This window comes from Dermacentor albipictus, chromosome 2, assembly GCF_038994185.2.
Source record: "Dermacentor albipictus isolate Rhodes 1998 colony chromosome 2, USDA_Dalb.pri_finalv2, whole genome shotgun sequence".
Lineage (NCBI taxonomy): Eukaryota > Metazoa > Arthropoda > Arachnida > Ixodida > Ixodidae > Dermacentor > Dermacentor albipictus.
Genome location: NC_091822.1, coordinates 131,557,958 through 131,585,309, shown reverse-complemented (window position 1 = coordinate 131,585,309; position 27,352 = coordinate 131,557,958). Strand labels below are relative to the sequence as shown.

The 27,352-nt window shown below is 43.9% G+C and overlaps 1 protein-coding gene across 4 annotated transcripts; it reads left to right on the top strand.

Moving 5' to 3' along the window:
• On the top strand, positions 1-27,302 carry Ttd14 (TRPL translocation defect 14). 4 transcript variants are annotated; one of them, XM_065445031.2, is made up of 15 exons: positions 1-37; positions 138-195; positions 540-664; positions 3,947-4,014; positions 6,388-6,425; positions 8,526-8,563; positions 8,821-8,949; positions 10,254-10,348; positions 16,455-16,559; positions 17,488-17,565; positions 18,072-18,167; positions 18,649-18,745; positions 19,967-20,058; positions 20,346-20,461; positions 22,253-27,302. In XM_065445031.2, exons 3-15 carry the CDS (start codon positions 607-609, stop codon positions 22,536-22,538), a joined length of 1,296 nt encoding a protein of 431 aa, XP_065301103.1. In that variant the 5' UTR covers positions 1-37; positions 138-195; positions 540-606; the 3' UTR covers positions 22,539-27,302. The 4 variants fall into 4 exon arrangements, with proteins under 4 accessions (XP_065301103.1, XP_065301104.1, XP_065301105.1 ...); XM_065445032.1 differs by lacking the exon at positions 1-37 and having other exon boundaries at positions 77-195; XM_065445033.1 differs by lacking the exons at positions 1-37; positions 540-664 and having other exon boundaries at positions 134-195.
• Positions 27,303-27,352: the final 50 nt, after the last annotated feature.

Genomic DNA, 27,352 nt, shown 5'->3' with positions numbered 1-27,352 from the left:
GCCATGTTTTCAGGTCACATCAAGAACAACTCCATAGGTGATATGTGCTGCAGTTTTTAAAAACGCCGAGGGGCACTGTCTGGGTCGCATTGTTCGATCGTATAGCTGTGTTCATGGTTTGCGTTGTTTTGTTATAGGGAATTAGCTTCTGGCAAAACCTGAAAGAAACATTGCTGGTTCTCCTCTTCGTAGCAGGTACGTACGGGACACAAAAACACAAGTGCTGCAACAGGCTTAATTTTCCGGTCGCAGTACAAATCAAATTAGGCCACGCACGTGCACGCGGCTTCCGCGGCGCAGCCAGCGGTTCCGAAACTGAAAGTGGGCCTCCATGTTGCATGCTTGACGTCACAGATCTCGCTTCCACCCGCGTTCTCGTGTTGCGCCGCTCGCGCTGTTCTCTGGCTGTGCGCACATTCACTCACTAGCTTTCCCCCTTTCCCGCTCGCTTCTGCCGCTCGGCTGGCTCGGCGAGCGCCGATCCGCTGTCCGTGCGCCTCTGCGGATGCTGGAATTGCTGAATGGTGGAGCGGCCGTAGGTTTAGGAGACAAGCGACGGCACTGGGACCCTTTCGCCGACCGCGACCACTTCGCCGAGCCAGTGACATGGCACACGACCCGGAGAAACGGGAGAGAATCGTCTACAAGCTGGTCTTGACCGGCGGTGAGTCGTACTTATTGATCGACTCTTGTGTCTAGACTGGCGCACGCCGGCAAATAAGGGTTCAAGATCACGTGCGGCGCGTGTAGGTCCAATGGTAGGTCATTGATGCTGTGATTCCCTGTGCCCTTGCTGGGAGCAACGATCGCGGCAGCCCGAGCCATATTTGCCTCGGGCTTTACCCGTACCTCGTGCGCCGGGTCATTGAATTAATGGGACGATATAGCGCTTATTTTTCTAGTTGCCAGCCAGGGTGGTGCTTCCGGACATGCACTCCATTGAAAAAGATGCTGCGGCAAGCGCGCGCGCGCGCGCATGGGCTCGCGAAGGTAGTGCGGGATGTTTGTCCTTGAAAGGATTATTCAGTGCGCCGTTCGGCATGTGATATCGGCGAACTTTCCAACGTGATTCATAGCGCCGTTGTCATTGCGCGAGAAGGAACGAGGCTACTCTAGCTGTCGCCTCGTAATTACCGGCCCACGCCGGCGGGTGCAACACATGCTGCGCGCGCGTGTATTGTGCGCCGCGCCGGCAGCAGACCGGCGCCGCATGAAACGGGAATACTGCGCAAATGCAGCGATGTCTGGTAATAAGACCACGCGCTGCCGCCTTCGCCCAAACAGGAAGGCGACTGCTTGGGTACTCTCCTGAGTGATATTCACCTTTCGCTGCAGCCCTGCGGCCTATATAATCAACCTGTAGCGGTCGTGAGTGACAGTTAACAGATAGGTGTTCACAATTCATTTAGCTTTGGCCCAGTTGTCCCCAGTTTATTTTCTTATTGCGGGAATGTAAGATTTCACATTTTTCGACAAGCTAAATGGCAACGAAGTTGCAAATAATAATAATAGTAAATAAAAAAAATACCACACCGGCCGCGTACTCTTGACCGTATGAACGTCAGGCAGTGACGTGCGGCTATATCGCGGGCTCGATGCTATATATGCATGCTTACGTACTGAGCCTCAGGCCGAGGCGTACGCTCGCAAGTTCTTGCGTCCCAGGGCAGAAAGAATTCGCGCAATTTATGGTTAGCTACCTAGGCTGTGCCTCCGCTTGGGCCCCGTTATCTCATAACGGTCGCGAACGGTGGTCTTCTCATGCTAAGGGCTTATCTCGCATAATTGTCTTGAAGATGTTATCTTGAAAGCCCTTATCATTCAAGGCCGTGGAGGACCGTTCTATGGTGCAATGCAAATGGTGCATATACACATAGTTATCTTCGCAAGCACCCATTAAAAAGAATTGGCATCGTAAAGATCTGGCTTTTAGGAATTTCTCGCTGACCTGCTGTTTGCAGAAATAAACAGCATTAATTTTATATGCGGGTGAAGCTCCCGTTGTTGCTTCCGGTTAGAGAATCTAAGGGTGGTGGATGCATAACTTGTTTTGTTGGCGTAGCAGCAGATTAACCTATATGTGACATGTAGTGCTTAGTAATAATATTTTGAAAATATCCCCACATAACATAGGAGTGAACAAGTGGCAAGAAGCATACAGCCAAATAAAAAATACACCCTTGGACCCCTGTCTGAAGTGCACATAAAGCAAATTGCATTATAAGTGGAAAATACTCTGTTGTGCAAGTGACAGCTGTTACTTGATCATGCTGTGAGAACTTAGCTGATAGGAAATGGTTACGCCAAATGGGTTCATATATACTCAAAATAATTTGTTTGCTGACAAAATGGCATGCTGTATATCAATCAGTACATGCTGTTGTAGGTGACATTAAGAACTTACGTAGTTATTGTGCCATGCAACCTGAGCATCTTTACAATGCTGTGGCTTAATACCAATGCTATTAGTAAATTAGCGACCCTGAATAAAGGAGCGTGGATGCACATTTTTGTGCCATCTTTTCGACTTCAATGGGTATAGGATCCCCCAAATCTGACTGAAACATTCTATTTCATTTTAGAAGTCTGTGGGCGTGAGCTGACTGAGATTCGCCTGACCTGTCAAAATCAGCATGACATCATTACAAGATGTCTTTCGCTTGCGTGGCAACACTAATACACTGTTGTGCTATGCGTACTGCTGATGAATCTTCTAAGTAAGCATATTGTGTGGAGGCTTAACAGGGGCTTATGGACGCTTAGCTTACGATTGTCTAGTTTGCCAGTTAAACAGCTGGCTGCTCTCACAGCTGTATTTGTTCTTGTTACTTCCGTGGCTTGGCACTCTCAGTCACATTACATGTGGCACCCTTGCTGGCAGGAAGGTGCACAAGTGGTATGGTAGAAACTTGGGAAAATTAAGTTACTCATAGTGTGCTATCGATTATTATCCCCTAATATGGAGATTGTGCAGACCACTATATGCTTTTTTTGCTGTAAAGCAGTGCAGATTATTTAAGGCAAAATGAGACATCCACCCAATCGTAGCACTTGCTACAAAGGAAACCCATGCGGGTTCCTCGAAAGAAAAGCCTTGCAGTTGAAGAAAAACTCATCCTGGTCCGGGACTCGATCCCGGGACCACTGCTTTTCCGGGGCAGCCGCTCTACCATCTGAGCTAACCAGGCGGCTAGCAGATGGCAGGGGGAAGTCGAATTTGTCAACAACTTGAAGCAAAGGCAAGAGTTTGACATAATAGTTCTGCAGAAACCCGCAAGGTGGAGAGAACGTCAAGCTCTTACTTTGGCTTCGAGTTGTTGACAAATTCGACTTCTTATCTGAATTCTTCTGTTGCTGCTGGCAGTGCATTATTATGAGTAGTGGCATGTTGTTGCTGCTGTTTTTGTAAGGTTGGTAAGCCCTGTCCAGCAGTCATCAAGATGGCCTTTTCTTGCCTAGCCTTAGTTCTTAGTATGTAAAAGAACAAAATAAAAAGATGCTAAGTTTTGATGATTATATATTGCTTGTGGTTGCACAATGCAAACAATCTGTGACTGTTTTTCGCTAGCCCTATCAACATGAAGCTTATGTTAATTTGTAAATTGTCTTTACATAAATCTTGGTTACATAAACTGAACAATTCTGGGCTTTGTAGGAACGGCAAGTGATAGCATGCAAATGATTTAGGATAGTTACGGTGGCTGCAACAATCGACTTGGACTTGAATGTGTAAAGTCGCCATAATTTCTCTATAACTTTGAGAGCAATTATTTTTAGAGGACTGAACAGTAAAGAGGACATAATCACTGCTAGTGTTCTGGCTATACTCCTGCATTGCTGCCTGTGTGTTGTACAGTGGCTGTGCATGCATGCTTAACCACAAATCATTGCATAAGGTGATGCTAGCTGCAACTCAGTGTGTCCAGAAACGCTTGTTTTTCTCCAGGGCCATGTAGTGGGAAGACAACAGGCCAAGCAAGACTGTCAACATTTTTCGAGAATTATGGCTGGAAGGTGTGCAGTTTTACTTGTCCTTTTTTTCTCTCTATTCCTTCTTTCTTTATGGTAACCAATAACCATCACTTTGCCTTTTGGCTGCAGCCTTTGTGGTAATGAATAGTCTGCAACCAGGGCAGAAAATGGGGAGAACCTGTAATCTGTCAGACAAGCTTTATTTAAGCACTTGGAAAAGCCGGGGAGCAAATCCTTTTCCTAACTCCCGAGTGCATGTATCTGCATTGCGCGTTTGCCCGACTAATGGTAACACCGGTTATGGTTCAAGGGAAGACAAAGGACTTGCTGCACTTACTGGGGCTTGTCTCTTGTTCATGGTTTCATCATGAGAACCATGTTTACATTTTCCATGTCATATAGGACCTGGAAACTCTACTCATGCAAGCTATCTTTACAATTTACAAAAAAGGGTCAGCTACTGGCAGAACTGTCAAAACTAAGAAAATCAGCAAAGTTAGCAAAGGCAACCAAGTGAAATGGACAGTGTGCAATGTTGTCTTTGTCAGCTTCCCCTCAAAGCCTTATTCCATTAGAAAACTCTCTCAGCAGACCCATTTTTCTGGTATTTGGCACAAATATAGACAGTAGATGTGAAAAGCAGGTGAACTTGAAGTAATGCTACAGCTTGGTCTTTTACATCTTGTGTGAAGATTTGTACACATTACCACAATATGATCACAACTAACTTACCCGTACATGTACTTGGCTCTTACATAACGAATTGCACTTTCACAAATGTGGAGCCCTCGGCAGGAAATTGCAAGATAATTAAAGTTATTTTGCATAGTTGTGCAGTATAGTTCTTCGCGCCCCTATCCCATCTTCTCGGGTAATACACTGTCAAATGGAAATTTGTTGCTTTTCGCAGCTCACTGAGTGCTTCTTGAGGGTTTGTCACTTTTTCAGTCACTGAAATCTTACTGAAATAGTTGGGAGAAACCTCAACGGTATAAGAATTCATGAACAGTGATTATCTAGAGCAGTTTTCTGGGCCGGGTCATCTAGACCTAATAAATCACACAGATATTTCATTTTTAAACTTAAAAGTTCAGTTTTGTTTTATGATGAGAAATGGGCTTGTTCTAGATTCTCCTATGCATTGCACCTTAAAATTTTGTAGCGCGAGATGTGTTGCGTTCGCCAATTGCTGAACTGGTTCTCAGACTATAGTGAAGTTAATCACATTTGCTTCTATCCATTTCGCTTGCCCCTGCATGTGAGAAAACATATCCATGTCCTATTACGACCCAGTCAAGTTCGCTTTAAACGCATTGAAAAAGAATAAAATATGGGAAGATGTTTCGTATGTACTGAAACTCTATATGTCCAGATTTTGAGGCATAGAAAGATAACAGCGGACAGGGCTTGCAAAAACTGTTTATAAATCAACCTATAGAATAATCGGCAACCATAGTGACCTGAATCCACCGTATTATTCCTTGAAATAATTAAATGATTGTGCCGCTCACATCTGCTCTGACAGTCGTAGCATAGCAGCTCCATGCAGAGCTCAGCGTGATCCTAGGGTCAGCTTGCAGCTTGGAGACAGATGACAAGTTATTCGATCTGTCAAAACAGATAGCTGGGTGTGTTGGTTAAAGCTCATGGTGGAATAGTGTAAACAGATGGAATTCAAGGTGAGGACACCAACGCTAGCAGCCTGCGTGTGTCCTTTGCTAGTGTTCCATCTGCTTGCACTGATGTGTCACATGTTTAATTTGTTATGGCCACCTATAACTCACAGCAGAAGCAAACACAAAACCATAAGTCTGGCAACCTAGACCTCTACAGCATGAAAATGGGCAACCCAGCAGTTGCTGCAGCACCGATTCCTTAGTAGTAAATCAAAGAAAGACTGGGAGGTCATCGAGAATTTAATTGGCACATATTTGTCGCGCTTTTTTTACAAAAGCAGACAATCATTCTAGGTCTTCATTGATCTCTATGGAATCTTAGTATTTGAGAAAACCAGATTCTAGGGGAGACTTTCAGTGCAACATGTTCGCCTAATTGTGAATGCCTGGCATTTTTGTTCGAAGTTCCCATGCTCCTTTCATCTGAACTATCTTGAGTAAGCCACAAGGCCAGGTCGTGGTGTGTCCACTGGAACATTTATAGAAATAAAGGTAAAGCTGATGCTAGTTTTCTGGGTCAGGTCATTATGTGGATAGCAGGATTTGTCACTGTATTGATAGAGAGGCACACCTAATGAAAAATAGCAATGTTTAGTCGCTGCCTTTGAGCTGGTACACTAAAAGTAAATTACGTCTCCTCTTTCATGAGTGCTGTAATTTAGTTCCGTGAAGATTTCTTGTGATCTGAACTGCAGATGTGTAGTTGCTAAACACAATTGCATTTTGTTTCTGTTAACAGGTATATCGTGTGCCTGAGGCCGCCACCGTCTTGCTCAGGTAAAAAACAAAAAAGGAAAACCTTCGTAAAAAGTATTTTTCTGTTATTTCTGCTAGCTTCAGATGTACAGTTGTGTGCAATATGACTTGCAACACCCTTGTTCGTGGTCGAAGGGGCTCCAGGGCTACGCCGCGGCTCTGACATGCGAAATAGCGGTTTAATAAGTACCACTAATTGAAGCTGTGTTTAGGTCTGTAACTTACCCTGTGTCTGCGCAGCCGTACAGTCTTGGAGGCCCTCCAACCACGGGAACCGGTGTTGTAGGTCATATTGCACGTGACTGTACATCTCTTGGCAGCATTGTGCACGGGGATCTCATAGCAGTTTGTCACTCTGATCAGCATGCTTTGTGACTCAGTCAGCCTGCTTTAGTGAGTCGTTGACAAAGGTCACACGCAGCGATATAATGGCAGACGTCACAGCGTTTGACTGTTCTTTTTGTATGAAACATTACACGCATGACTGCATCCTGTTTCTCATGTTCATTAGGTGTTTTATATGACATGTGTTTTCAGGTGTTCGTTTTTTTTCTTTCTTGTTTGGTTTCTTCTTTTCTCACGTTCTTCTTCGTTATAGTATATTGTACCCAAATAATGCATTTCTGATGAAGTACTTAATTCTTTTTTTTAGCGAAGCCAAAACCTTTGCAATAACACACTCGTGATTATATAATGTATTTATATTCCTTGTTCGCAAGTACTACCATACGTACTTGCCCTTCCTGTTATAACCCCATGAGGGATTGACAATATGTGAAATAAAATAAATAATAAAAAAAGAAGCATTGACAAATGCGGTCATAAGTCCGTGACACGCCAAGGTGACCAGCAATATTTTTCATTGCTTGATTTAATATTCAATTGGACTTGAATAAAGGTAAATTTAAGGGTGCGGAAGGTGTGAAGGCTCTGCACAAAGGCAAGGTCCATGAAAACAGATGCAGCCACAGAGTCAACCTTCTGCACCGAATAAATATATATATAGATAAATAAACAAACAAATAAGAATGAAAGGGAATATATATAGAGAAGAAATGGCTTGTCCACTCTATAGTTGCTTAGTGAAGAGATGACGGAGTTGTGTATTAGTATGTATTAGTAATATAAAGAGATGACCCAGCTCTTCCGCCATTTCTAAGGCAGCTGTTTTATTCTGGAACCTTCAAGAGAGAGAAAGATGATGCACGCAGTAGTGATTATATGTACAGATAAAGATGAGGACAATTGTGAACTTTGTTCACAATATACGCATATACTGTCGACGTCCAATTTTTCGGACTCACTAGAGGCCGCGAGAACGTCCGAAAAATCGTGCAGTTCGAAATAACGAATGCATGCTTTTTACTGCCCCCAAGGACCCAAATCTCCACAGGCACGTCTGAAATAGCTCTGAAGGCCTGTCAGTACACTTTTAGGCGTATCGGTGCTCATACTGTGACAGGTGACGGCGGTTGCAGGCGTGTATAATTAAGGCATACATACTGTGACCCATGACAATTGCCCTTCCCACTCTTGGTATGCTTCACTGCAATACATCGCGTATGCTTCACCGCGTGACGTTCCTGTATTGAGGCGAAGCCGACTTTCGAGAATCGGCATTATGCAACGCGTCGTGCTATTCGAGCTTCTAAGCCACTGGCGAGCATTACAAATGCAGAGTCGGCGCCATGGCTGACAGCGTCTAATTATTTTAATGAAAAACTGTTTTAATGAAAAGCTTGGTAGCGAACATCGAAATATACCTAGGCCTAGCGGTGCCGCGGTTGCCAGCGGATCTGCATGCGAGAGCGCCTGTTTGAGGTGACAAGATAGTAAAAATGACGGCAATGGTGGTTTCGATCAATGCCGTTTCGGACCTGCGGTCATGGCAAAAAGTCTGTAAAATCGAATGGCGAAGGGTTTTTGTGTCCGAAACTTCAGACGTTCTTATACATTGACTCTATGGTACCGTGGCGGTGCCGCGAAGGCGTCCAAATTATCGGGCATGTCCGAAAAATCGGTCGTTGTCTGTATATCTTACTTTTTTAGAAAATGTTTTCTATTTATTTCTATTTATTGTTTTGGGCTTATATGAGTGTGTTCTTTGCTTTCCACTTTTAGTGGCGGCGTGCGATTTCCTGATCTGACACCCGCTGAAGGTAAGGTAATGTCATTCTGCATTTGTGCCAGTCATTGTCAACATACTTGCTTGACAAATTCTAGATGTAATAGCTGGTACATCAACTGGTCACTTTATTGCTTTACGAATGATGAGAATATTTGTTCTATTCTAGTAATTATACATCTGTTATGGTAGCTATTAACTTATAGCTGAAGTGTGCTCCACATATGTTTATCATTTTCGTTTTCTTTTTGCTACAAAACTATTCTTCCTTTTATGTTTTTTTTTCTCCAGTTGAAAGGTTCCAAGAGAATCTCTTGAAAACCATGATGTCAATGGAGGACACATACTTTGACTTGGCCAGGACCAGCGACAAGAACTGCCTCATTATCTGCGACCGTGGTACCATGGATGCCTCTGCATGTCAGTACCATCTTCACCCTGCTGAACCTCTGTACTCTATTATGGTCGGTGGGGTGCACCTACTACAATAAGTAAATGGAGCATGCTGGTGTGAATTGTCAACATTTAACTGCTTCATAGGAGGAATGGAGGGGTGCAGTTTGCTTATGTGCATCTATAATGCTTAGTTGGATTTGTATTAACAGTGGATGTTCAAAGTCAGTCAGGTGTGAGCTCTCGGAAGAATGTAAATATTTCCACAGTCTTGGCATTTGGAATTTAGATCTGCAGCCTGATTTAACATATTGCCACTAGGTATCACGAGCCAGCACTAAAAAAGAAGTTCCGACTGGGACGCGTGCTCTGCCGGATGCAGGCGCTGAAAAAAGAAAAAGTGGAGACTGAGGATGCAGGCACTAAACGATCTACGACATCTTGTCCAGCTGTCTGTCTTGATGACACTGTGCATGCCTTCAAGTGTCATTTCCTGACCGTATGCTGCCAACACGTTGCCCTACAGAGTGAAACCTGAATAAAGCCAGTTATTCTCTATATTGAACACGCGAAGCCTACTCTTGTAAAGTGAATCCTCATAACAAACTGGACATTGTCTATATCGAAATTGGGGCATTGTAGGGTCTTCAAATGAGAGGATGTAGTGAGATAGGAGGGGGACGTCAAGTGAAAGATGTGGCGATGTCAATTCAGCACTTGGCAGACAAGTGCTTAATCCAATTTAGAGACTGCGTACATGGCACGAGATTTAAGATTCTTTGGATGCTTCAATTAAAACATGTTTTCCTTGTACATGCAAGTAAATTTAGTAAAAGGCAGAAGAGGGTGGCACTTATTAAAATTGTGAATGTCGGTGTGCTCTAGTGGCTCCTTCAGAGCAGTGTCACATGATCCAGCTTTTCTGTGCAAGACTGACAGCAGTGCTAGCCACTGTAGTGATGGCACTTGCGGCAAAATTTTTTTGCATTGTTCAACTTCACTAATAGTTATGCTTTGTTATGTTTTCTTTTTCTATACTGCTTTCTAGGAAAAGGGGCATCTGGGTCAAGAATTTAAAAAAAAACGAATTTAGTTTTTGTCAATTTTATGCAGTTCTGCCATCTTGTGCTGTAGTTGCATACTTGACGTAGATGTCGCATAATTCAATTTCTAATCGCACTGCAAAAGAAATAGTTTTGATTTCTGCTAACAGCCACATCCTTTACCACTGCATTTATTTATTGATTTACTTATTTGCCATATATTATGACTGTCTTCTTGTCAAAGGGAACCTAAAAATCGTACTGAATCCTTCTTTTTTTTTTAACCAGTTGTCAGCAAAGAGATTTGGGAGAAAATTGTCAAAGCTCACAACTGGCACACAGTGGACCTTAGGGACAACCGCTACAACCAGATTGTTCACCTGGTGAGTTTGCATGATAGCAGTGCTTCAGATCGCGCAACTTCATTTTTTTTAATGCTTTTCATTTTTCATTCGTCATATTTATCGCTTACATCCCACTTGTTGCTGCAATGTGGCCTCTGGGGCTTTAAAAGATGTATGAAAGGAAACTTTGGTGTTACAGGTAAGTTTTTACCGATACATGAAAAAGTAACAAACCATTGTTTCTTTTTTACTCCTGGAGCTTTAGAAAAAAACAATGCTGATATTAAACTGCAGTTACTGATGCAGCACAAACAATGAATATGTATTACCTTTACGCTATCCGAGTAGAAATTGATGGTTGAGAAGTTTTGAGTGTGTGGATGGATGGATGGATGGATGAATAACTTTCTTGAGGTCTGTCGGTGCGCGCGGTTAGTGCACAGTGGGCTGCTCCCACATCGGGACAGAGAGGCCATACCCCTCCGCCGCGTCGCGGGCCCGATGGACAGCCCAGAGCTTTGCTTCAAGGTCTTAGCTGTATAGAGCTTGGTCCCACTCTTTCTTGGTGGTCCTGTCCCCCGGCGCCAAGGGGAAACCCCAGAGCATGTGAGCAAGGCTAGCTATATCCTTACAGTAGCAACACGCATTGTGAGGGTGCGCATCCGAAAAGATTTTGTGGCGGAAGGCCGGGCATGGGTAGGTGCCCGTCTGAAGCCTCCTGTATGTGACTTCTTGTGCTTTATTGAGTGCTTTGTGCGGTAGCGGCACGGTTCTCTTGACTAACTTATAATTCTGGGTGAGATCGTGGTAAGTGCCGAGGGGGTGAGGTGATGAGCACCAAGTATTCTGCCGACTGTCGGGGATATGCTCCTTGTTCAGAAGGACAGAATTGCCCTCCAGCAGTCGCAGTATACCAAGCTTTTATCATCTTCTAGGAGTGCAAGGCTGATGGCCGCCTGCTCGGCCACCTCAGGAATATCAGTGCGGACCGTGCATGCGTTGATGACCGTGCCATCTTTGTTGAACACCGCTGCTACATAGTCTCGTCTGCCAGTATATTTGGCTGGGTCCTAAAGCAGCATGCTTTCCCGGAGGCGGCTGCCTGTCGGAGGAGTGCTTTGGCTCGAGCAAGTCTTCTGTCGATGTTGTGCTCTGGGTTCATATTCCTGGGCAGAGCGGTTGCCCTGAGCTTTTTCCTCTAGTCGGATGTTAGCCTGTATCTGTTACACTCGATGTACCGAGGTGCGACGCCGATTTCTCACAGGATCCACCTGCCTGCAGGTGTGCCAGACAGCCTGGTGATCTGTGCCCGTTCCTGTGCCTCCGCAATCTCGCTCAGCGTGTTGTACATGCCTAATGCGTCCAGTGCCTCCGTGCTCGTGTGCATGGGTAGACCCATGCACACGAGTGTATGAAATGTGCAAATTCTCACGGGTAGCCATGCACAAAAAAAAAAAATTTCATATCATGAGGGTTTCTGTTGGGTGTTTAGTGCTTCTTTAGATCGGGTAATGGTGTATTTACACATTGACCGTTAAAGGGACACTGAAGAGAAAAAAAATACTTAAGCGGTATTAGTAAAGTACAATTCTAACACTATCAATAAAAGCCACTCTTATGGTGAGGAGAAGCTTGGTTAAGCCAGAGAAGATGCAAAAACTAAACACGGGTAGCGACAACACCTTAAGGTTCCCGCACCAGCCAGCCGTGACCATGGATTTTGACGGTGTCTGCTCAGGCCTGGTAAGTTTTCATCAGTAAATATTGGCAGTATCATATTCTAAGACAGCTAAAGACTGAACATAGCAAGTTTCAAGGACCGTCACTGAGCCACAATGGCCCAAACATGAAACATTAATATGAAACCTGTAATGGTGCACTGGCCTGCGGGCACTGGGGTTCTGGCGCAACATGTAAAAAATTAAAACTGACCTTCATTTTCTCCTTTAATAGTTTAACTATTCCTGCGAAACCAACAAAACTGAAGATTTGAAAGAATATTTATTGTTCTAAATTGATTTGTTTCTCTTTAGTGGATATAAAAAATAGCAGTAGAGTTGTAGTCTTTGTGAATGTTGCGTAACTGAATGCATTGAAAAAAAATGCAATTTGCCCTCTTTGGGAACGCCGCACAGTTTGTGGTATGTATGTCTGTTTTCGTCTAACCTCTTTCGCACTGACTTGGGTCACTGGGTAGTCCATGGCCTAGTTGCGGTAGAGCATGGGGCTACTCTGCACAGGGAACCGGGTTCAAAACTAACCTTCCGACCAAGTAGGGTCACTTGTGTAGGGACGCGCGACTCTCGCGCGTCCCCTCATGTTTTTCCCGCATAGCGCGTCTCCTGTAATCCCGCTTCGCCGCGTGGCCTGCGTGATGCCCGCGGCGGTCGATGTGGTTGAAGCGCAGTGCGGGAGAGGGCGCGAGTGTTGCGCTGCTAGCGCCGCCGACAGGCGGGGTTACTGGGGCGCCGGGAGACAAGGCGCTTCCTCTTTCCCGGCGGGTCGGGGAACGGCATGGACGCCCCGCGTGCGCGCCGACCCATGCTTCTGCGAGACCGCCTCGCGTGGCCGCCTTGGAACGCGCCACCGTTGGCGTGACCGTACACGCGAAACGACCAGGCGTTGGGATCCAGCATGGGGCCAACATATTCGCTCGTTTTCCGGTCGCGGTGAGTCGGACTTCTAGATTTGTCGCGCGCCCATCGGCATGTTTTGTGGATAGCAACTCGGCTAGCAGGCGTTGATCTATGAAAAGTGCAATAAATGCCATTGTGACTGTTTGCACTACTGTGTTGTCGTTCCTTTGTGCCAAGAGCATACGGAGGAGAACCCCACACTTGGTGAGTGACGCTAGGTGTGGGCCGCTCTTCAGCAAGCCTCTTTCATGCCGACTTGGGTCTCTGGGTATGTGCCGCTTTTTGATTACAAAACACTTAAATACTTCCAAATTTATCGGGGGCTGGGCGGAATTGTACCCGAATCATATGTATATATTCAAGCACTTCTGGACTACGTGGCGGCGCTGCTAGATGATGCAGCGTGTCCAGAGCGAAGCGTGAGGGGTCCAGCTGCATTACACGTCTCATACACGACGCATATTGGCAGTGGCAATACGGTGTGTTGCTCATCAATGCCAGCTGCATTAATGCCGACAATCATCCCAATTCGGTTTCTGCCGGAATTTTTCTTCTGAATATGTGTTGCAGCAAATTCTTCAATTTTTTTTCTTTTTTTTTTGAGGAAGAGTAATCACTTAGGCACTTAAGCATAGTTGTACTCCCCACACATAGTCTTCTTTCCTTTGTTCATCAGTAGACTTCAGCAAAGGCTCATAGCAACATGTCAGTAGCCATTTGGCATCACAATGCACAAAGTCTGCTTTTTATTTTTTTCCTCCAATATATTTTGCAAGCTGTCTAATTACAGCACTCATCTTCACTTTCGACAGTGAAGATCCTATCTTTTCTTTTTATTAATATATTTAATCCAGAATCAACCCTGAACATAGGCCAAGTGATTGCTTTGGAGGATCTTTTGTTGTATTTTGTCATCTTTGCTTTTTGTTACGTCTGGCATCATTGTGCTGTCTCGTGCCACTAGGTGTACAGCCACCCAAAAATCAGACAGGATCAAAACTTCCAGCAATTAACTGCTTGCGTTCTAGACTTGATTCCTTTCTTTACCTTTGATCGCGAGCCACATGATGCCACAGTTGCACATTGTTTTGTACCACCTATGCACTGAGGAAAGCAAGACGATCTTGCTTTGTCATCGCAGTGGTAGTGTTAGTATCAAGCCGGAGACTGGGCAAAATTTGCTCTGGCTTCTGTGTGACCTTGCCTAGTTGATAACCTTGTGTACGTTTTGATGTAATGGATGCATCCCCAGGGTATTGAGACACATCTATTGTAAACGTCGAGGTTAACAAAGTGGGTGACAAAGGCTATGTTTATTGAAGACAGCCAATGTGACAATGTGTTGAGCGTAAAAGTACTGAAAGTTGGCCGAGTTGGTACCCATTCATTATGAAACTGCAGCGCGCACAACAAACAAGACAAAGAAAAGGTAACAAACAAGCGCTGACTCGCAACTCAGTTTATTTTTGGAAAGGAAGTTACACACATATATATGCTCTGGCTAACTAAAGTGAGAATGTGCAAGAGAATTTAGAAAAAAAAGTAAAGAAAAATATAAAAAATAATGTATAAGAACATGGTGCTTGCATACAATCTAAAAAATCATGTGGCATTCAAAAAGGCAAATTCCTTGTCAGTTAATAGTATAGATGGTTCACTTACGCACATATCGGCACGCTTTCCTGTATGGAAGGCCTCAGTTATTTTGCTTGTTAGTTCGCTTTTATGAGAAAACAAAATGTTAGTATTAAGAAAGCAAAAGTTAAGGAAGCAAAAGGCATGCATCTTGAAGGATTCTTTTCGTGCAAAGCACACAAGCAGGGCAAGCTCTTTCAAACCATCGTTACTGGAAAAAAAAAAGAAGAAAAGTGGCAGCAACAGATAGCGTGCTTTATTCAGAAACAGCTTTCAACACTGAAGATTTGTGACCCGTTAGTTATTCCTAATTCTGAAGTAGTTGTTTCGTATTTGAGAGAAGAAAATCCAGAGTGTTGTGCCGCTTTAAGTATGAATGTACAAGATTTGTGCTACTCAATTCCTCACGCAGAATTCTGGGGTATGTAGGTATTGGCTCGAAGGTTGCCCCAGTTCTCAGCGATATTTTCCTGGCTGGAGTGGACAGAAACATTCACAGTGTCATTCAGTTTAGTTAAAAAGGTTTTTCGATTTGTCTATGCTTAATTATACTATATGACAAGGCATAACGTGGTTGCACTGCTAACGTTTTAAAAGTATTCCGAGAATGCGGATTAGGCCTGAAGTTTACCCATGAGGGTGCAGAACACAACTTACTGCAATTCCTCGACCTAACACTGCAGCTACAACCTGAATAAACTTACTGGATGTATAACCCCAGATGAGTAAAACCACTTCTTCACTATAACTCTGGCCATTCAAAAATTGTCAAAAGTGGAATTCCAGTGTCTTGCCTTACGGACGGCGTGTGTAAATCATGCCATGACACAATGAACCTGGAATTTTCACGTCAAGTTACTAGATCAAAATCGGTAGGATTCCAGGAGCGCATTATATGTAGAGCGGCTGAAAAAAAATTCTTGAACCAGAGACGTCTAGAAGCAGAGATGACACACTATAAAAAAGCATTGCTGTCGTGCCCTATGTCCATGGCTTTTCCCACGGGCTAAAGAACGCTGCCAGCTGGTTTGGTGTTTAACATTGTTTTCACCACTCCTGACAGGCTGCAACGAATCTGCCAGGCGGTGGCTAAAGAGTTTCACAAAACAAACACGAAAAAGTGTGTCTGTGCTCTCAAAGAAAACACCAAGTTCGTAAGATGCGAAGTTGGTGCAGTGTACATGTTGCCATTAACCTGCAGCCATATTTACATAGGCCAGACCGGTTGGTGTGTCAGTATCGACACACCAACCGGTCTAAGCAGCATCGACAATCACTTGACAGAGGTAACCACTCACACATAGCCAACCACTGGAAAAGATGTCCTTGTAAACCTGTCTTTTGTAATACTAAGATTTTGTTTTCTCATAAGAACAAACTAACATACAAACTAACCGAGGCCTTCCATATAAAGAAACATGCCAATACTATGTATGTAAGTGAGCCATCTATATTACTAACTGACAAGGAATCTGCCTTTTTAAACTCCACATGATTTTTTAGAATGGGTACATGCACTGTGTTTTTATACTTATTTTTTATATACATTTTAGATTTTTTTCTAAATGCTCTTGCACATGCTCACTTTAGTTAGCCTGGGCATATGTATAAGTTGAAATTCTCTTCAAAAAGTAAACTGAGTTGCGAGTCGGTGCTTGCTTGTTACTTTTGCCTTGTGTCTCATTTGTTGTGCGCGCTGCAGTTTCGTAATGAATGTGTTGACTGACAGCCGTTACGAGCAGCCCAAGCAAAGTTCGAATAATCACCAGCGCAGAGCCTGTGCCTGGCTTGTTCTGTGAACACATTGGGTCATTGTATTTTTTTTTCTTGACGCGCGCTTGTGTGCAATGGTGGTGCAACGATCCACTTTCCAGGTTTCAGCCGCCAATGGAGCAGAGGAATTCTACAACACCGAAGACAACAGCTGCCGTACAGAGGGCATCGAGCTGGCACGGGAGCGAGACAAGCTGGCAGCTCAAGTGAGTTTGTGAGCAGTCAGTGTGGGCCACCCCTTTGCAGCTGACTTTTGACAGTGTGGTGACTCTCGCGCAATACGTGTGTGTTTACGTTGCTCCTGTTAAAGTACCTAAAAAAAAGGTGTGCATTTGTTCCGAAGCCTTATTTCTTGCTCACTTTGTGTACACATGGACAAATTGAAGCATTTGCACATCCTTTCTTGTAAGCAATACCCAGTGTCCTGCATTGTTAGACAAGTTCCTTAGAATAAAAAAAAAATTATATATTCACAGCGCAAAAATAACGAAAAAAGGAAAGGAAAGATAGAAGAAAGCAACTCTAAGAGGGTTGTGTCAATTGGACAGTACTGTCTCATTACAAGCTCCCTTGAATGTTTACTGTACCTGATTCTGCGAGAAACTGCACGGGTCACTCTGCATTCGCAGTTCAAGATTGCAGACTTTTTCTATTACTACATTGAGTAAGAAAGCATTTGTTCAGTTCAGTTGTTTAAGCCCACGGGTGGTAGCTTTGCACCACTGGTCTCTCGACTAAGCACGTGAACCAAATGTCTGAACCTGTGGTTCCTCTTGCACTGAGCAGAATTAATATTGTGATCACCAGTCGTAAGTAGGGTAAAATCGGAGCTCATGTTTCGTACTCTTAGGTGAACAGTCCAACGCTGGTGAATTGTGCTTCACAGTGATAGGAAGAGCCGACATTGAAGGATAAAAAAGCGACATCGCTGTGAACGCATGAAAGCGTGAGAAGAAATAACATGTTCTTGCAACTCGCAGCAAATAGAAATCAGTAATACGGGACAATAGTTTTATCCTTAATTCTTCCTTCCTTCCTTAGACACATGCATAGGTTTTGCCATTTTCTAGCCTCTGGAAAGTTGACCTGACAATGACAAAGTTCCGATTCCTGACAGTACCCTTTTGCTTTCAGGCATGGATTGGTCACCCCTATATGGATGTCATCGACAATTCCACAGACTTTAATACCAAAGTGCGTCGGCTAATAGAGGTAAAGCACAAAGTTTCCAGCGCATTGTTAACATCAACACCACCAAGTTAGCGCCAGTTGTTAAGCTCTGTCTAAGCACTGCAATAACGCAATGCCTTATTGTTGCCAGCCGTGCCTGCTTGGCAAACTGGCACGGCACCCATGCTGCCACACAGCAGACTATGAAAAGGGTCCACTTATGACATGACCTCCAACATCAGCACCACCAGTGAAACCTCACCATGCCTACCACCACGAGCCTCAGAGAAGACTGGTCGCTTGCAGCTTAGCCTCCAAGAGGTAGGAGCAGGCACATGGCCTCAGAGGTCACGCCACGCGTGAGCCTCTCTATTGTCTGCTGTGTGACGGCAAGTGCTATGAAGTTTGCCAAATAAGCACAGAAGGCAACGAAAAGGGTTCACGAACAACACGGCAGTTAAGCAACTGATGCAGTAATCTGGGTGCATTGATTATCGCTGTGTCCTGTAGCCTGCTCTTCAGGCTAACCATGATTGTTCCCATTGCAGTCTGTCTGTCGGCGAATTGGTATTGAAATTGGCGATCGGCTAGCCACCAACAGCCACAAAGCCAAGTTCCTTGTTGGGTCCATGCCACCAGACAGTGTAAGTATCAAGTGTAAATTTTTTTCTTGTTTCTCGTTATCGAGTTCAAAATGCAAAAAAACAGGGAGATTTTAATGTGACGCTTTGCAACTGAATGGCACTGGACTAGAAACTACATATCAAAATAATTTTTTTTTTATTTCCAAACAGCTTTGTTATGTTGCATACATTCCGTTTACCATTGTAGGATTCCCAATTTTGCAGTTGCGCAACATTGTATTTGCTGGACAATTGCAGGGAACCATTCTTTTTTGAGCAATGCTGCCATTATGGGACTGTCAAAGGTTATGACACAAAAAGAGTCATAGCTCTTACTTATGACAGTTATAAGTCAACTTTATATATCTATAACACAAAAGCTGACATTCCTGAGCAAGAGAAAACTTCAATCTCACAGGGATTTTATTATCATGTATACCAGTGAGCAGCGTAATGTGACTGTGCCACCTCCTCCTAATTGTTTACCATTTTTGTTTTTCAGGCATTTCCCTCCTATCAAGATTTTGATGTTGTCCACGATTATCTCATCACTTCGAATCCTAAGGCGCAGTCCCGGCTTCGCAAGAGGGGCCAGCATAGTGAGTGTCTGCCTATCTTTAAATGTGTGTAGTATATGGGGATTCCTAAGCCTTATGGCCAGGGAAACTCCACTATCTATTAACACTTAGCTGACTGCGGTAAGAGCAGCAGTTTTTGGGTAGTCTAGTAAATACTTTTTGTCCTTTAATAGAGCATGCTTGGTACTAAAGTTTATCATATGAAATTGTAGAGGAGGATGTTTTTTTTTCCAGTGGCACTATGTCCAGACATGCTTATATATAAAAAAAAATTAGATATCTGAAAGAAAAAAAGAAAGTGATATAAAATGTCATTGTGCCCTCGTGCAGAAAAACCTTCAAAATATTTCACAATATACAATTTAGTGCAAAGGACTTGTGCAATATTCCAGAAAATATAATTTTCTATGTCAAATATTTCTTGTGATATGAAATAAACTTTCTTTCCCTAATGACTAGCCCTAACGCAATGCCAGTGTCACCGATTAAAATAACCTCATTCAAAATCATAATCATGCACCACAATGCATGACTCCATGTAACCTTTCGTCCACAAGTTTAATACTGTTAAACCTCGATGTAACGAAGTCTGTAAAATCTGCATTTCATTATATTGGTGCAAATGGATCTTATTGCACTGAGATTTGATATGAGTCACGATGGCAAGAAGGTCTTGCATTTAGTACTATAATACTGGTACTCACATTAACAGACGCTGCTCCACTTCGGTGGTTGCTCTACGTCGCGCGGCGTGCGATTTGAGAAGTGCGTTCGCAAGCAACCGCACATAATTCAACAACCTTACCATCTGCACCTGCGACAGTTTCCATTTATTGCCACAGTATTCCTTTGCAACAGCAGGGAAATTTCGTTATATTGAAATTGTGTATAAACACGCTTTGTTATATATTGGGGGTTCAGAATACATGGTGTACTAGGGACAAGTTATAAAATGTTGCATACTTTGTTATATTGAGAATTTCCTTACACTGAGGTTTTTTATATCGAGGTTTACCTGTGTATGAAGTCATTATTTCGTAGAAAGCAGCACTGATGAAAAACAACCGCATTGCAAAGTGCGTGGAGCGAGGCATTTAGTACCACGCCACTTGTGTAGCTATTGCAGCATTGGCCGCTAAGTATGCAACGGCCTATTGAGCCCCCTAACTTCGCTTGGGAGGTTTGTACTTGAGTTTTGCTTGTAACTGTGTCTTCTTTTTCTGTGCCTTCCTTCCTCTTCAGATTGCTGGAGCTACATGCACACGATACGGAAGTCCGATATCAACAGCCAGACCATCGAGCTGAAGCGTCAGATCACACACAGGGACTACATTGTGAGCATTCCCTGCATACGTTCATTTACGCTTTGCAATGGCAAGCCCTAGCAACTCTCTCAGAGAGACTGGAACATAAGAAAAAGTGCCCGCAGTGTTAGAACCGGTGTTGATAGTACAGCCAGTTATGAATGTGATAACATCAGCCTGTGCGCCATAGTTGTGTCTGTTCACTTAATCACTATGCATGACAGTGCAGTGTTCTTGCCAAATGTATCATACCGCATAACTTGGGTGTTTCTTTGGGACTTTAAACCCCAGAGTATAACTTTGATCACCCTCTGCAGAACATGCTGGCCCAGCGAAATGACTCGCACTACACGGTATACAAGGTGCGCCGCTGTTTCCTCTGGAACCACATGTACTTCCAGCTGGACATCTACAAGAAGCCTTGCCACTCCAGGTATGGGAACATGACAGTGCGCTGAGAAAGGAGCTTTCAGAAGGGAAGTTTAGGGAGCTTTGCAGATGCTGGTCTGAATCTGGAATCGGTTCAGTGAAATGAAATGTGACGTTGCAGATGCATGGTGAGAAATATTTGTACCGAATAGCAGGGACAAAAATTTGATGGATAGAGTGTGATTGATGCTCTGCTCACCAATCAGCTGCAGGTCATCTCCCGCAAATGCACATCCTATTGTAAATGTCTTCAGAGTGTGGTAGCCATGGGAAAATTGCTGCAAACTCAGGGATGCGATCATTGCGTGGATTAAATTTCCTGCCAAAAGAAAAAAAAAAATTTTTTTTTTCATCCTGCATTTGCTGCGAGATGACAACAGGTGAACAAACAGGCGGCTGCCGCTGTAACAGTGCAGGATATTAAAGAAAAATGGCGGCCGGCGGAGCAAGCCGAACGCGATTCTTTTTCTTGCAAGTACATTATGCACATTGAAACAATTTCTTCCGTATCAGTAATTAATAATATCGCTAATATTGGCAAGCCTGCAGCAATAATGTAGCCATGTCCAGTTTGAGGGGACAGAAACAGAGATGGGTGCGCTTAGCTGCCAGTGACATAGAAACACATGGCGAGTATACTGCAGAAACTGTGGCATTTGTCTTCACTAATATCTTAACATGACAAGTTTCCACTAAGGGTGGGTGAATATCTTAGCTGTGTTACAAGCATCGGTGTATGAATAAGGTACACTTCTAACGTATCAGTGTAAACGTGGCTACTATCGTTGCCACTCGCGATTTGTTGCGTGCCCACGAGTGCAGACGAGAAGAACCGAAAGGTGCCCTTTTGTTGTTGTTGTTGTTGTTGACCACAACCATTATAAAGCCTACAAATAATAAAGCCAAGGCAAGCTTGGTTGTAGCTTTTTTTTTTTCATGGAAGTGCAGAAAGTGATAAAAGAAATAAAATGAGGTATCTGTAATGCTTGGTGCGTGCAGACCGCTTGGTATGCTTTGAAGAGTCGTTTGCGTAGCATTCGACAGATTGTAAGCGTGATCATCATTAGCTAGACTTGGCACATGACATATCGCTGCGGCAAGTTCGGGGTGCGATCATTACACGAGAAAGGAAAAAAATCTAATTTTGACAACAAAATTCAAGGGTGCGATCATTATGCAAGTGAATATGGCATGTTATTTAAGCATTATTTGCACCACTGTTCTGCTCAACATCTGTTCCTGAAGCATGAATTACATGCAGTCAGTACTGATTGGCTTTGAGCCATGCTCTTATGGAGCAAGGAGCTTTGCCAGCTGTGACTTATTGTCATTAAAGCAAAGGGAGGGAAAGGCTGAAGCAATTATGGAGTCGGGATTGAAACACTGGTGCCCTGTTGATTAGGCGACAAGCTGCTTCTGGTTTTCTTAAATATGCTTCGTTTCCGGGGACTGTGGATGACCAAAAGGTTCTGCACGACGATAATATATGTTAGTGAACCTGGTAGCAGTGAAAGAGACATTGGCTATTTTCACCTAGGGAAGAAGAGATGCACCACATAGAAGTGGTGCCAGCACTAGTTCAGAATTTTATTGCAGTGTGCAAGATTGTTGATGTAGTGATCACACCCTTGGTCATAAGAAACAGGGAGCCCTACTTTAGCAGGCACAGTTTTGCAGACAGGAGGTCAGATTTGTGTGTGGATGTAACAAGCAATTCATAGTGTTTATGTATGCCTGTAGGCACAGGATGAACTGCTACCTTGTGTTTATTTCCTTGTCCTCCTCCTTATTGCAGGTGTGAAGGCCTCATGCTGCTTGAGACGTACACAACACACAGTCCTGAAGAGCTCCCTGAGCTGCTGCCTCCCTTCCTTGACATCCGTAAGGATGTGACCAGCGACCCCAACTACTCGATGTTCTGCCTCTCGTACAAGGGGGACAAGCCGCCGACGCCCATCTTCAACTGCATCACCAATGGCCACCGGGCACCTGTCAGCAACGCGCTCGTATCCGATGACACAAACTCCCCCTCCTATGTCACCGCGAGCAACCTGAGCATAGGCAGCACCCAATCTGCATAGAGGCGTGGCCATTTTGTCGTTGCACCCCATGCCCCTATACGACAGACTACTGATAAGTTGGCAGGAAACCAATGTGTGTAGCCTGCCCAACAGTCTCACCCGCAAGAGAAACACGAGGCTTTGCTTCGTGCTGCAATTACTGTACAAAAGCACGCAAGGGCTGCTGCACCTTTTGTAAGATTCCGATTGCGATAATTTTAAATGCAACCCGTAACAGAAATATTAGAGCATTGTGATGTGGCTGTATGACTGTTCAAATAATAGCCAATTCTGTAACTCGACAGATGGTAAAAGCAGCGCTGTTCGTTGCGCTACACGAACTCGTGGTTTTAGTGCCGCAATGCGCTGTGAGCCACATGACTCGTGGGCTGCACTTTGCACATTAGGGTCAGAGTTGGTGGAAATTCATGGCATGGCACGGGATAATCTCTGTGCCTCAGCAAATTTCATATTTGAGTAGTTCAACACAGGTGATTTTCATTTTTTATTCGTAGTATGGGTGTGGCCATTGCACAGGATTTTATAGTGGGCGTTGTTTTTGCCAACAGTGCAGGTTCCATGTTGCCTGCTGTCTGGGCACATTAAACTCTAGAGTAGAATGGAATTCCGCGCAGTGTCTGGACTGCTGGTCTCCATGCCATTTAGTTTTGCTGTTGCCAATTGCTGGTGTCGCCCGCAGTTGTGCACAATCTTTCGTCTCTTTATACAATTTCAAGTGCCGTTGGCTCCCGACGTTATGGCAGACGGCATACCACTTTAACTTTGCACGCTACTCTTCAAGCTGATTTTGTTGCATCTTTTAGTTCACGTTGGCTTTGGCTTTACCACAAGTGGTTGCGTTCCTTCCTGGTATACATTTTAATTTCATTTTTGCTAACAATTGCTAATATGCTAACAATTTTGTATTAGTCGCTTGTGAGTTCTTGGCAGATTTTGCAAAGCTCTTCAAGGAGAGCAAGTGAGCTTATATTGTTTGCTGGTGGTTTTAATGTATTTTTACAACATTTATTGCTGCCATTGTGATCTTCACTATTTAGGTTGGGACAGGTGGTAGCACCTTCACCACTTAGAGCCCTAGCCAAGCTTGAGTTGGTCAATGAGCAAATTATTTTTCCATCTGAATTTACAGTAAAATTGATGTGTTTAATGTGAGCTTAGTGCACACACTTATGCGTTGTTAGCCTGTAAACCTTCAGTAACATCAGGTGCAGTTGGTTGCATATTTTTTTTTGGTCTCCCAGCCACTATGTAGATCAGCATCACTAGGCTGAGGTGGTTGTTTTGCCTACAGTACATAGCTTTTGTTGTGCATTACTAGGCACATTACTGGCTGTTTCATAATATTGCCAGTATGCAATGTGCAACCCCATTTAGTGGCCAGCAGTTTCGCAGTAGGTAATTCTGCATAGAAAGCACACTTTAGTGTTGATGCCGTTCTATGTGGCCAGAGTGGTTGCCCCTGCAATGCCCATGTGAGGGCTCCATAGCTGAACCGACAACACATTATATGTTATGATGCCTTGTTCATCTCACCCTATCTGCATAAGGTGCGACATTACTGCACATTAAGGGCAACTGGGCAAGCCATACCGACTTTTATGGGTCTCCTGTTTTTGACATGCTTTTCATAAAATGCAAGCCATTGTTTTTTTTTTAATGCGAGAGCACTACTTGGCTCATTGTGTGACCCCGCTGTCATCAGAAGGCCGTGGCAGAAAAATGGCACGCAAATGATGTCGTCTGCGTCTAACTAAAAGAAAAGTTGCCACGGTGAGGATTCGATCCTCTGCCCCACCGCCACTGCTACCGCTCCATAGCCGGGCGCGCTAACTACTGCACCACCATTGAATTTTGTCACCATTGCAACGGGCGACACTGATGAATATGATGGGCTCTGCCTGGCGGGCGATTAACTAGCGGTTGCGGAGTGAGCATGGCGAGTTGCAGCCACTTGCTCTGCCTTTCGTTTTGACGGGGGCTCGTGTACATTGTCGCTAGAGCCCATTGACGATGATGACAAATAAAATGCAATGCGCTTCAGGTACCCGTTGAACAACTCCGACATCGCCCCATAGTATGGGATGGAGGTAGCTTACGAGCCCAATGAAGAAACGCAGTGTGAACACCGTGGTGCGGCTCGGAAAAGTACCATCATCGCTCGGCAAAGTGGTGTCATAATGCTGAAAAGCAGTGTCATCGAGAAGGAACATTCAATGCAATGTGCGTGAAACACTACTTTAATCAGAACTTTGCAAATAAAACTCGGCTGACAGATCGCAGTATGGCCAGTTTGTTGTCTTGCGTTGTTGCGACCTCGTAAGCAGCAACATTGCACTCGGAAACACAGTGTAGCAGCAGTAAGCAACATTCTGCTGCAACACTAAACTCAGCGACGCATTCAGTGACAAGTTATGCTCTCGCATTTACACATCACGAGAATCGCTTAGGTGCCCCCGACTTTTTTTTTTTCTTTTCTGTCGTTGTTCTTGACATGTGAAGTCTAACTTTAACTGTGTACTTTTGTTATCATGTTCCTTGTTAAGATCATTGTGAAACAGCTGTGATGATACAGTTAAGGTACTAGCGTTCTACCCTGTGGTTGTTTCTTGAGCACGAGCTCATGGAGAGTGAAGAAAGCATTGTGTGGTGCGAGGCAATGCATTTCCACTGGTGTGGTATTATCGTACTTACGTTTACACTCTGTTAAATGTTATCAACCTTGAATAGGGCATTGGTGATTTGAAAGACTGGAGCAGAGTTAGCCTCAGACTCTATGTAACTGAACTGTCCTGATCTAGGGGAAGATTCAGGTTGTTCTCAGAATGAAAAAAAAAATTATGGGGTTTTATGTGCCAAAACTACAATCTAATTATGAGGCTAACTGTAGTGGGGAACTCGAGAATAATTTGGACCACCCGTAGTTCTTTAATGCGCACGTAAATCGAAGTACAGGGGTGCTTTTGTGTTTCGCCCCCATCGAAACGCAGCCCCCGTGGCTGGGATTCGATCCTGCGACCTTGTGCTTAGCAGCCCGTTCTCAGAATGGAGGAGGCACATGTTGTGTACAGGTTGATCAGCCAAGTAAGCTGGTGCCAGATTTCTTGCCGCTGCAGAGGGAAAGTTTAAAAGTGCTCAGCACCCTCCCCCACCCTTGGAATCTATCTCTGGCCCTAATATTTCTAATCTTAAACGTAAACAGTCGCAGCTTCAAGACTGGGCGGAGCTTTCATATCCTCTTCAGGTGCTTTATCTGCGATTGTACGCACCAATATACGCCATTACAATGCCTCAGCATCACAGATATAGAAAATATTGATGTTCAAAGAACGATGCTGCTGCTGCAAGGTATAACATTTCTGGGTGGACCTGTTCTGCAATATTGTCCCTGTGCTTGTTGGCAGCGCCAGTACATGGTCATGTGTCGTTTTTTTTTTCCCCCTCTAGCGACAAGTTTTGTCGGGCAAGTTTTCAAAAGGGCTGGATATTTTTAAGTTCACTGCGTGGGAAATGATTTCGTTTTTACCTGAAGCATTTTTCAGTGTTCAGCCTTCAGAAGCTAACATTTCTGGCTTTATAATCACGGGGAAATTCAAAATTTTTCATTGCTGTCTGCTTTGACAGCGCAGAATGTGCAACAAATGCATTAAAGGTGATGATTTAACATATAGAAATAACCGACGTCTGAAGGAAGATTTAGTGGAGTCGGAATGTGTAGCAGATTAACCCTTAAGTTTCAATTTCAACCCTGGGTTGCACAGTTTTCGGTCACCTCACCCGATGGTTTCTGAGATGTGCAACTGATGCCGTGCCTTACCTAACATTGCTAACTTTTTGTTACATCGCTCTGGGGCAAGACTGTTAAGCAGGAATGTGTGCACAAACAAATGATGTTTAGAGTTACATGCCACAACAAGTGAGAACACAAATTTTTGACGGCACGTGCACTTAGGACGTTGAAGTGTCATTATTATAGCTGTATCGGTTTTTTCTGTCGCCACACTTCTCCAGCATTACATATTTCACTGCAATCTTGTCTAGTCCACCTTTCTCCCCACCAAATATAATTGCGATGCTTTAGCTTGTTGTAATCCAGATCTGTAAGTTTCTTGACATTCTGAGTACTTAGATCTGATATGTTTTTCTATCTGAAAACGTATACGTTATCAACACCATGAAATGTCCGAAACTGCAGTCAGTTTTGATGTAGACTGGCTCGATCTGAACGGTGATCTAGTTTGTCTGGTGATAAACTTGCAGTTAGTGCAAGTATACAGGCACTGCATGGCAACGTTGTCGAACTTGTTATCCTGTTTTCGTTAATAGCACAGCTCTTTTGTTGTGCAGGAGTTATGTGTCGCAGTAGTATTTACACGATGATAGACATTGACCTATGTGCACTCAAATAAGCTTTGTTGCTTTGCAAATGCATTTATCATTAATTTTTCTGGTTGTACTGACACATAGTTTTATGTAGTACAGATCTGAGTTAACCTATTGCGGACTTACAGGCCTCTTTGCAAGTTGTTCCAGTCCAGTATTAAAATTGTGTACCGATCTCTATTTTTCACCAGACTGCGCGCCTGTTCTGTATTGCGATAGTGGAGAAGTCATCCTCGCACTTACTACTGCAGAAACATGTTGCCGGAGTCTGAGCTATTTTTCTTTTGTTGTTGTTGTTCTGGTGTCTACAGTTGATGTTCTTTAAATGTCTCCCTCTTTGTACAATATATTTAATGGAATTTATGATTAAATGGAGTGCACCAATTGCTTGTTTATTGTTTCGGACAATCTCCTGCACCACTTCAGAAGCAAAT

Excerpts from the sequence above, each read along its gene's own strand:
- Ttd14 (XM_065445031.2), top strand. The coding sequence starts at position 607 with ATGGCACACGACCCGGAGAAACGGGAGAGAATCGTCTACAAGCTGGTC. Across the intron at positions 665-3,946 it reads CAAGCTGGTCTTGACCGGCG|GGCCATGTAGTGGGAAGACA; the intron begins GTGAGTCGTACT and ends GTTTTTCTCCAG. Across the intron at positions 8,950-10,253 it reads TACCATGGATGCCTCTGCAT|TTGTCAGCAAAGAGATTTGG; the intron begins GTCAGTACCATC and ends TTTTTTAACCAG.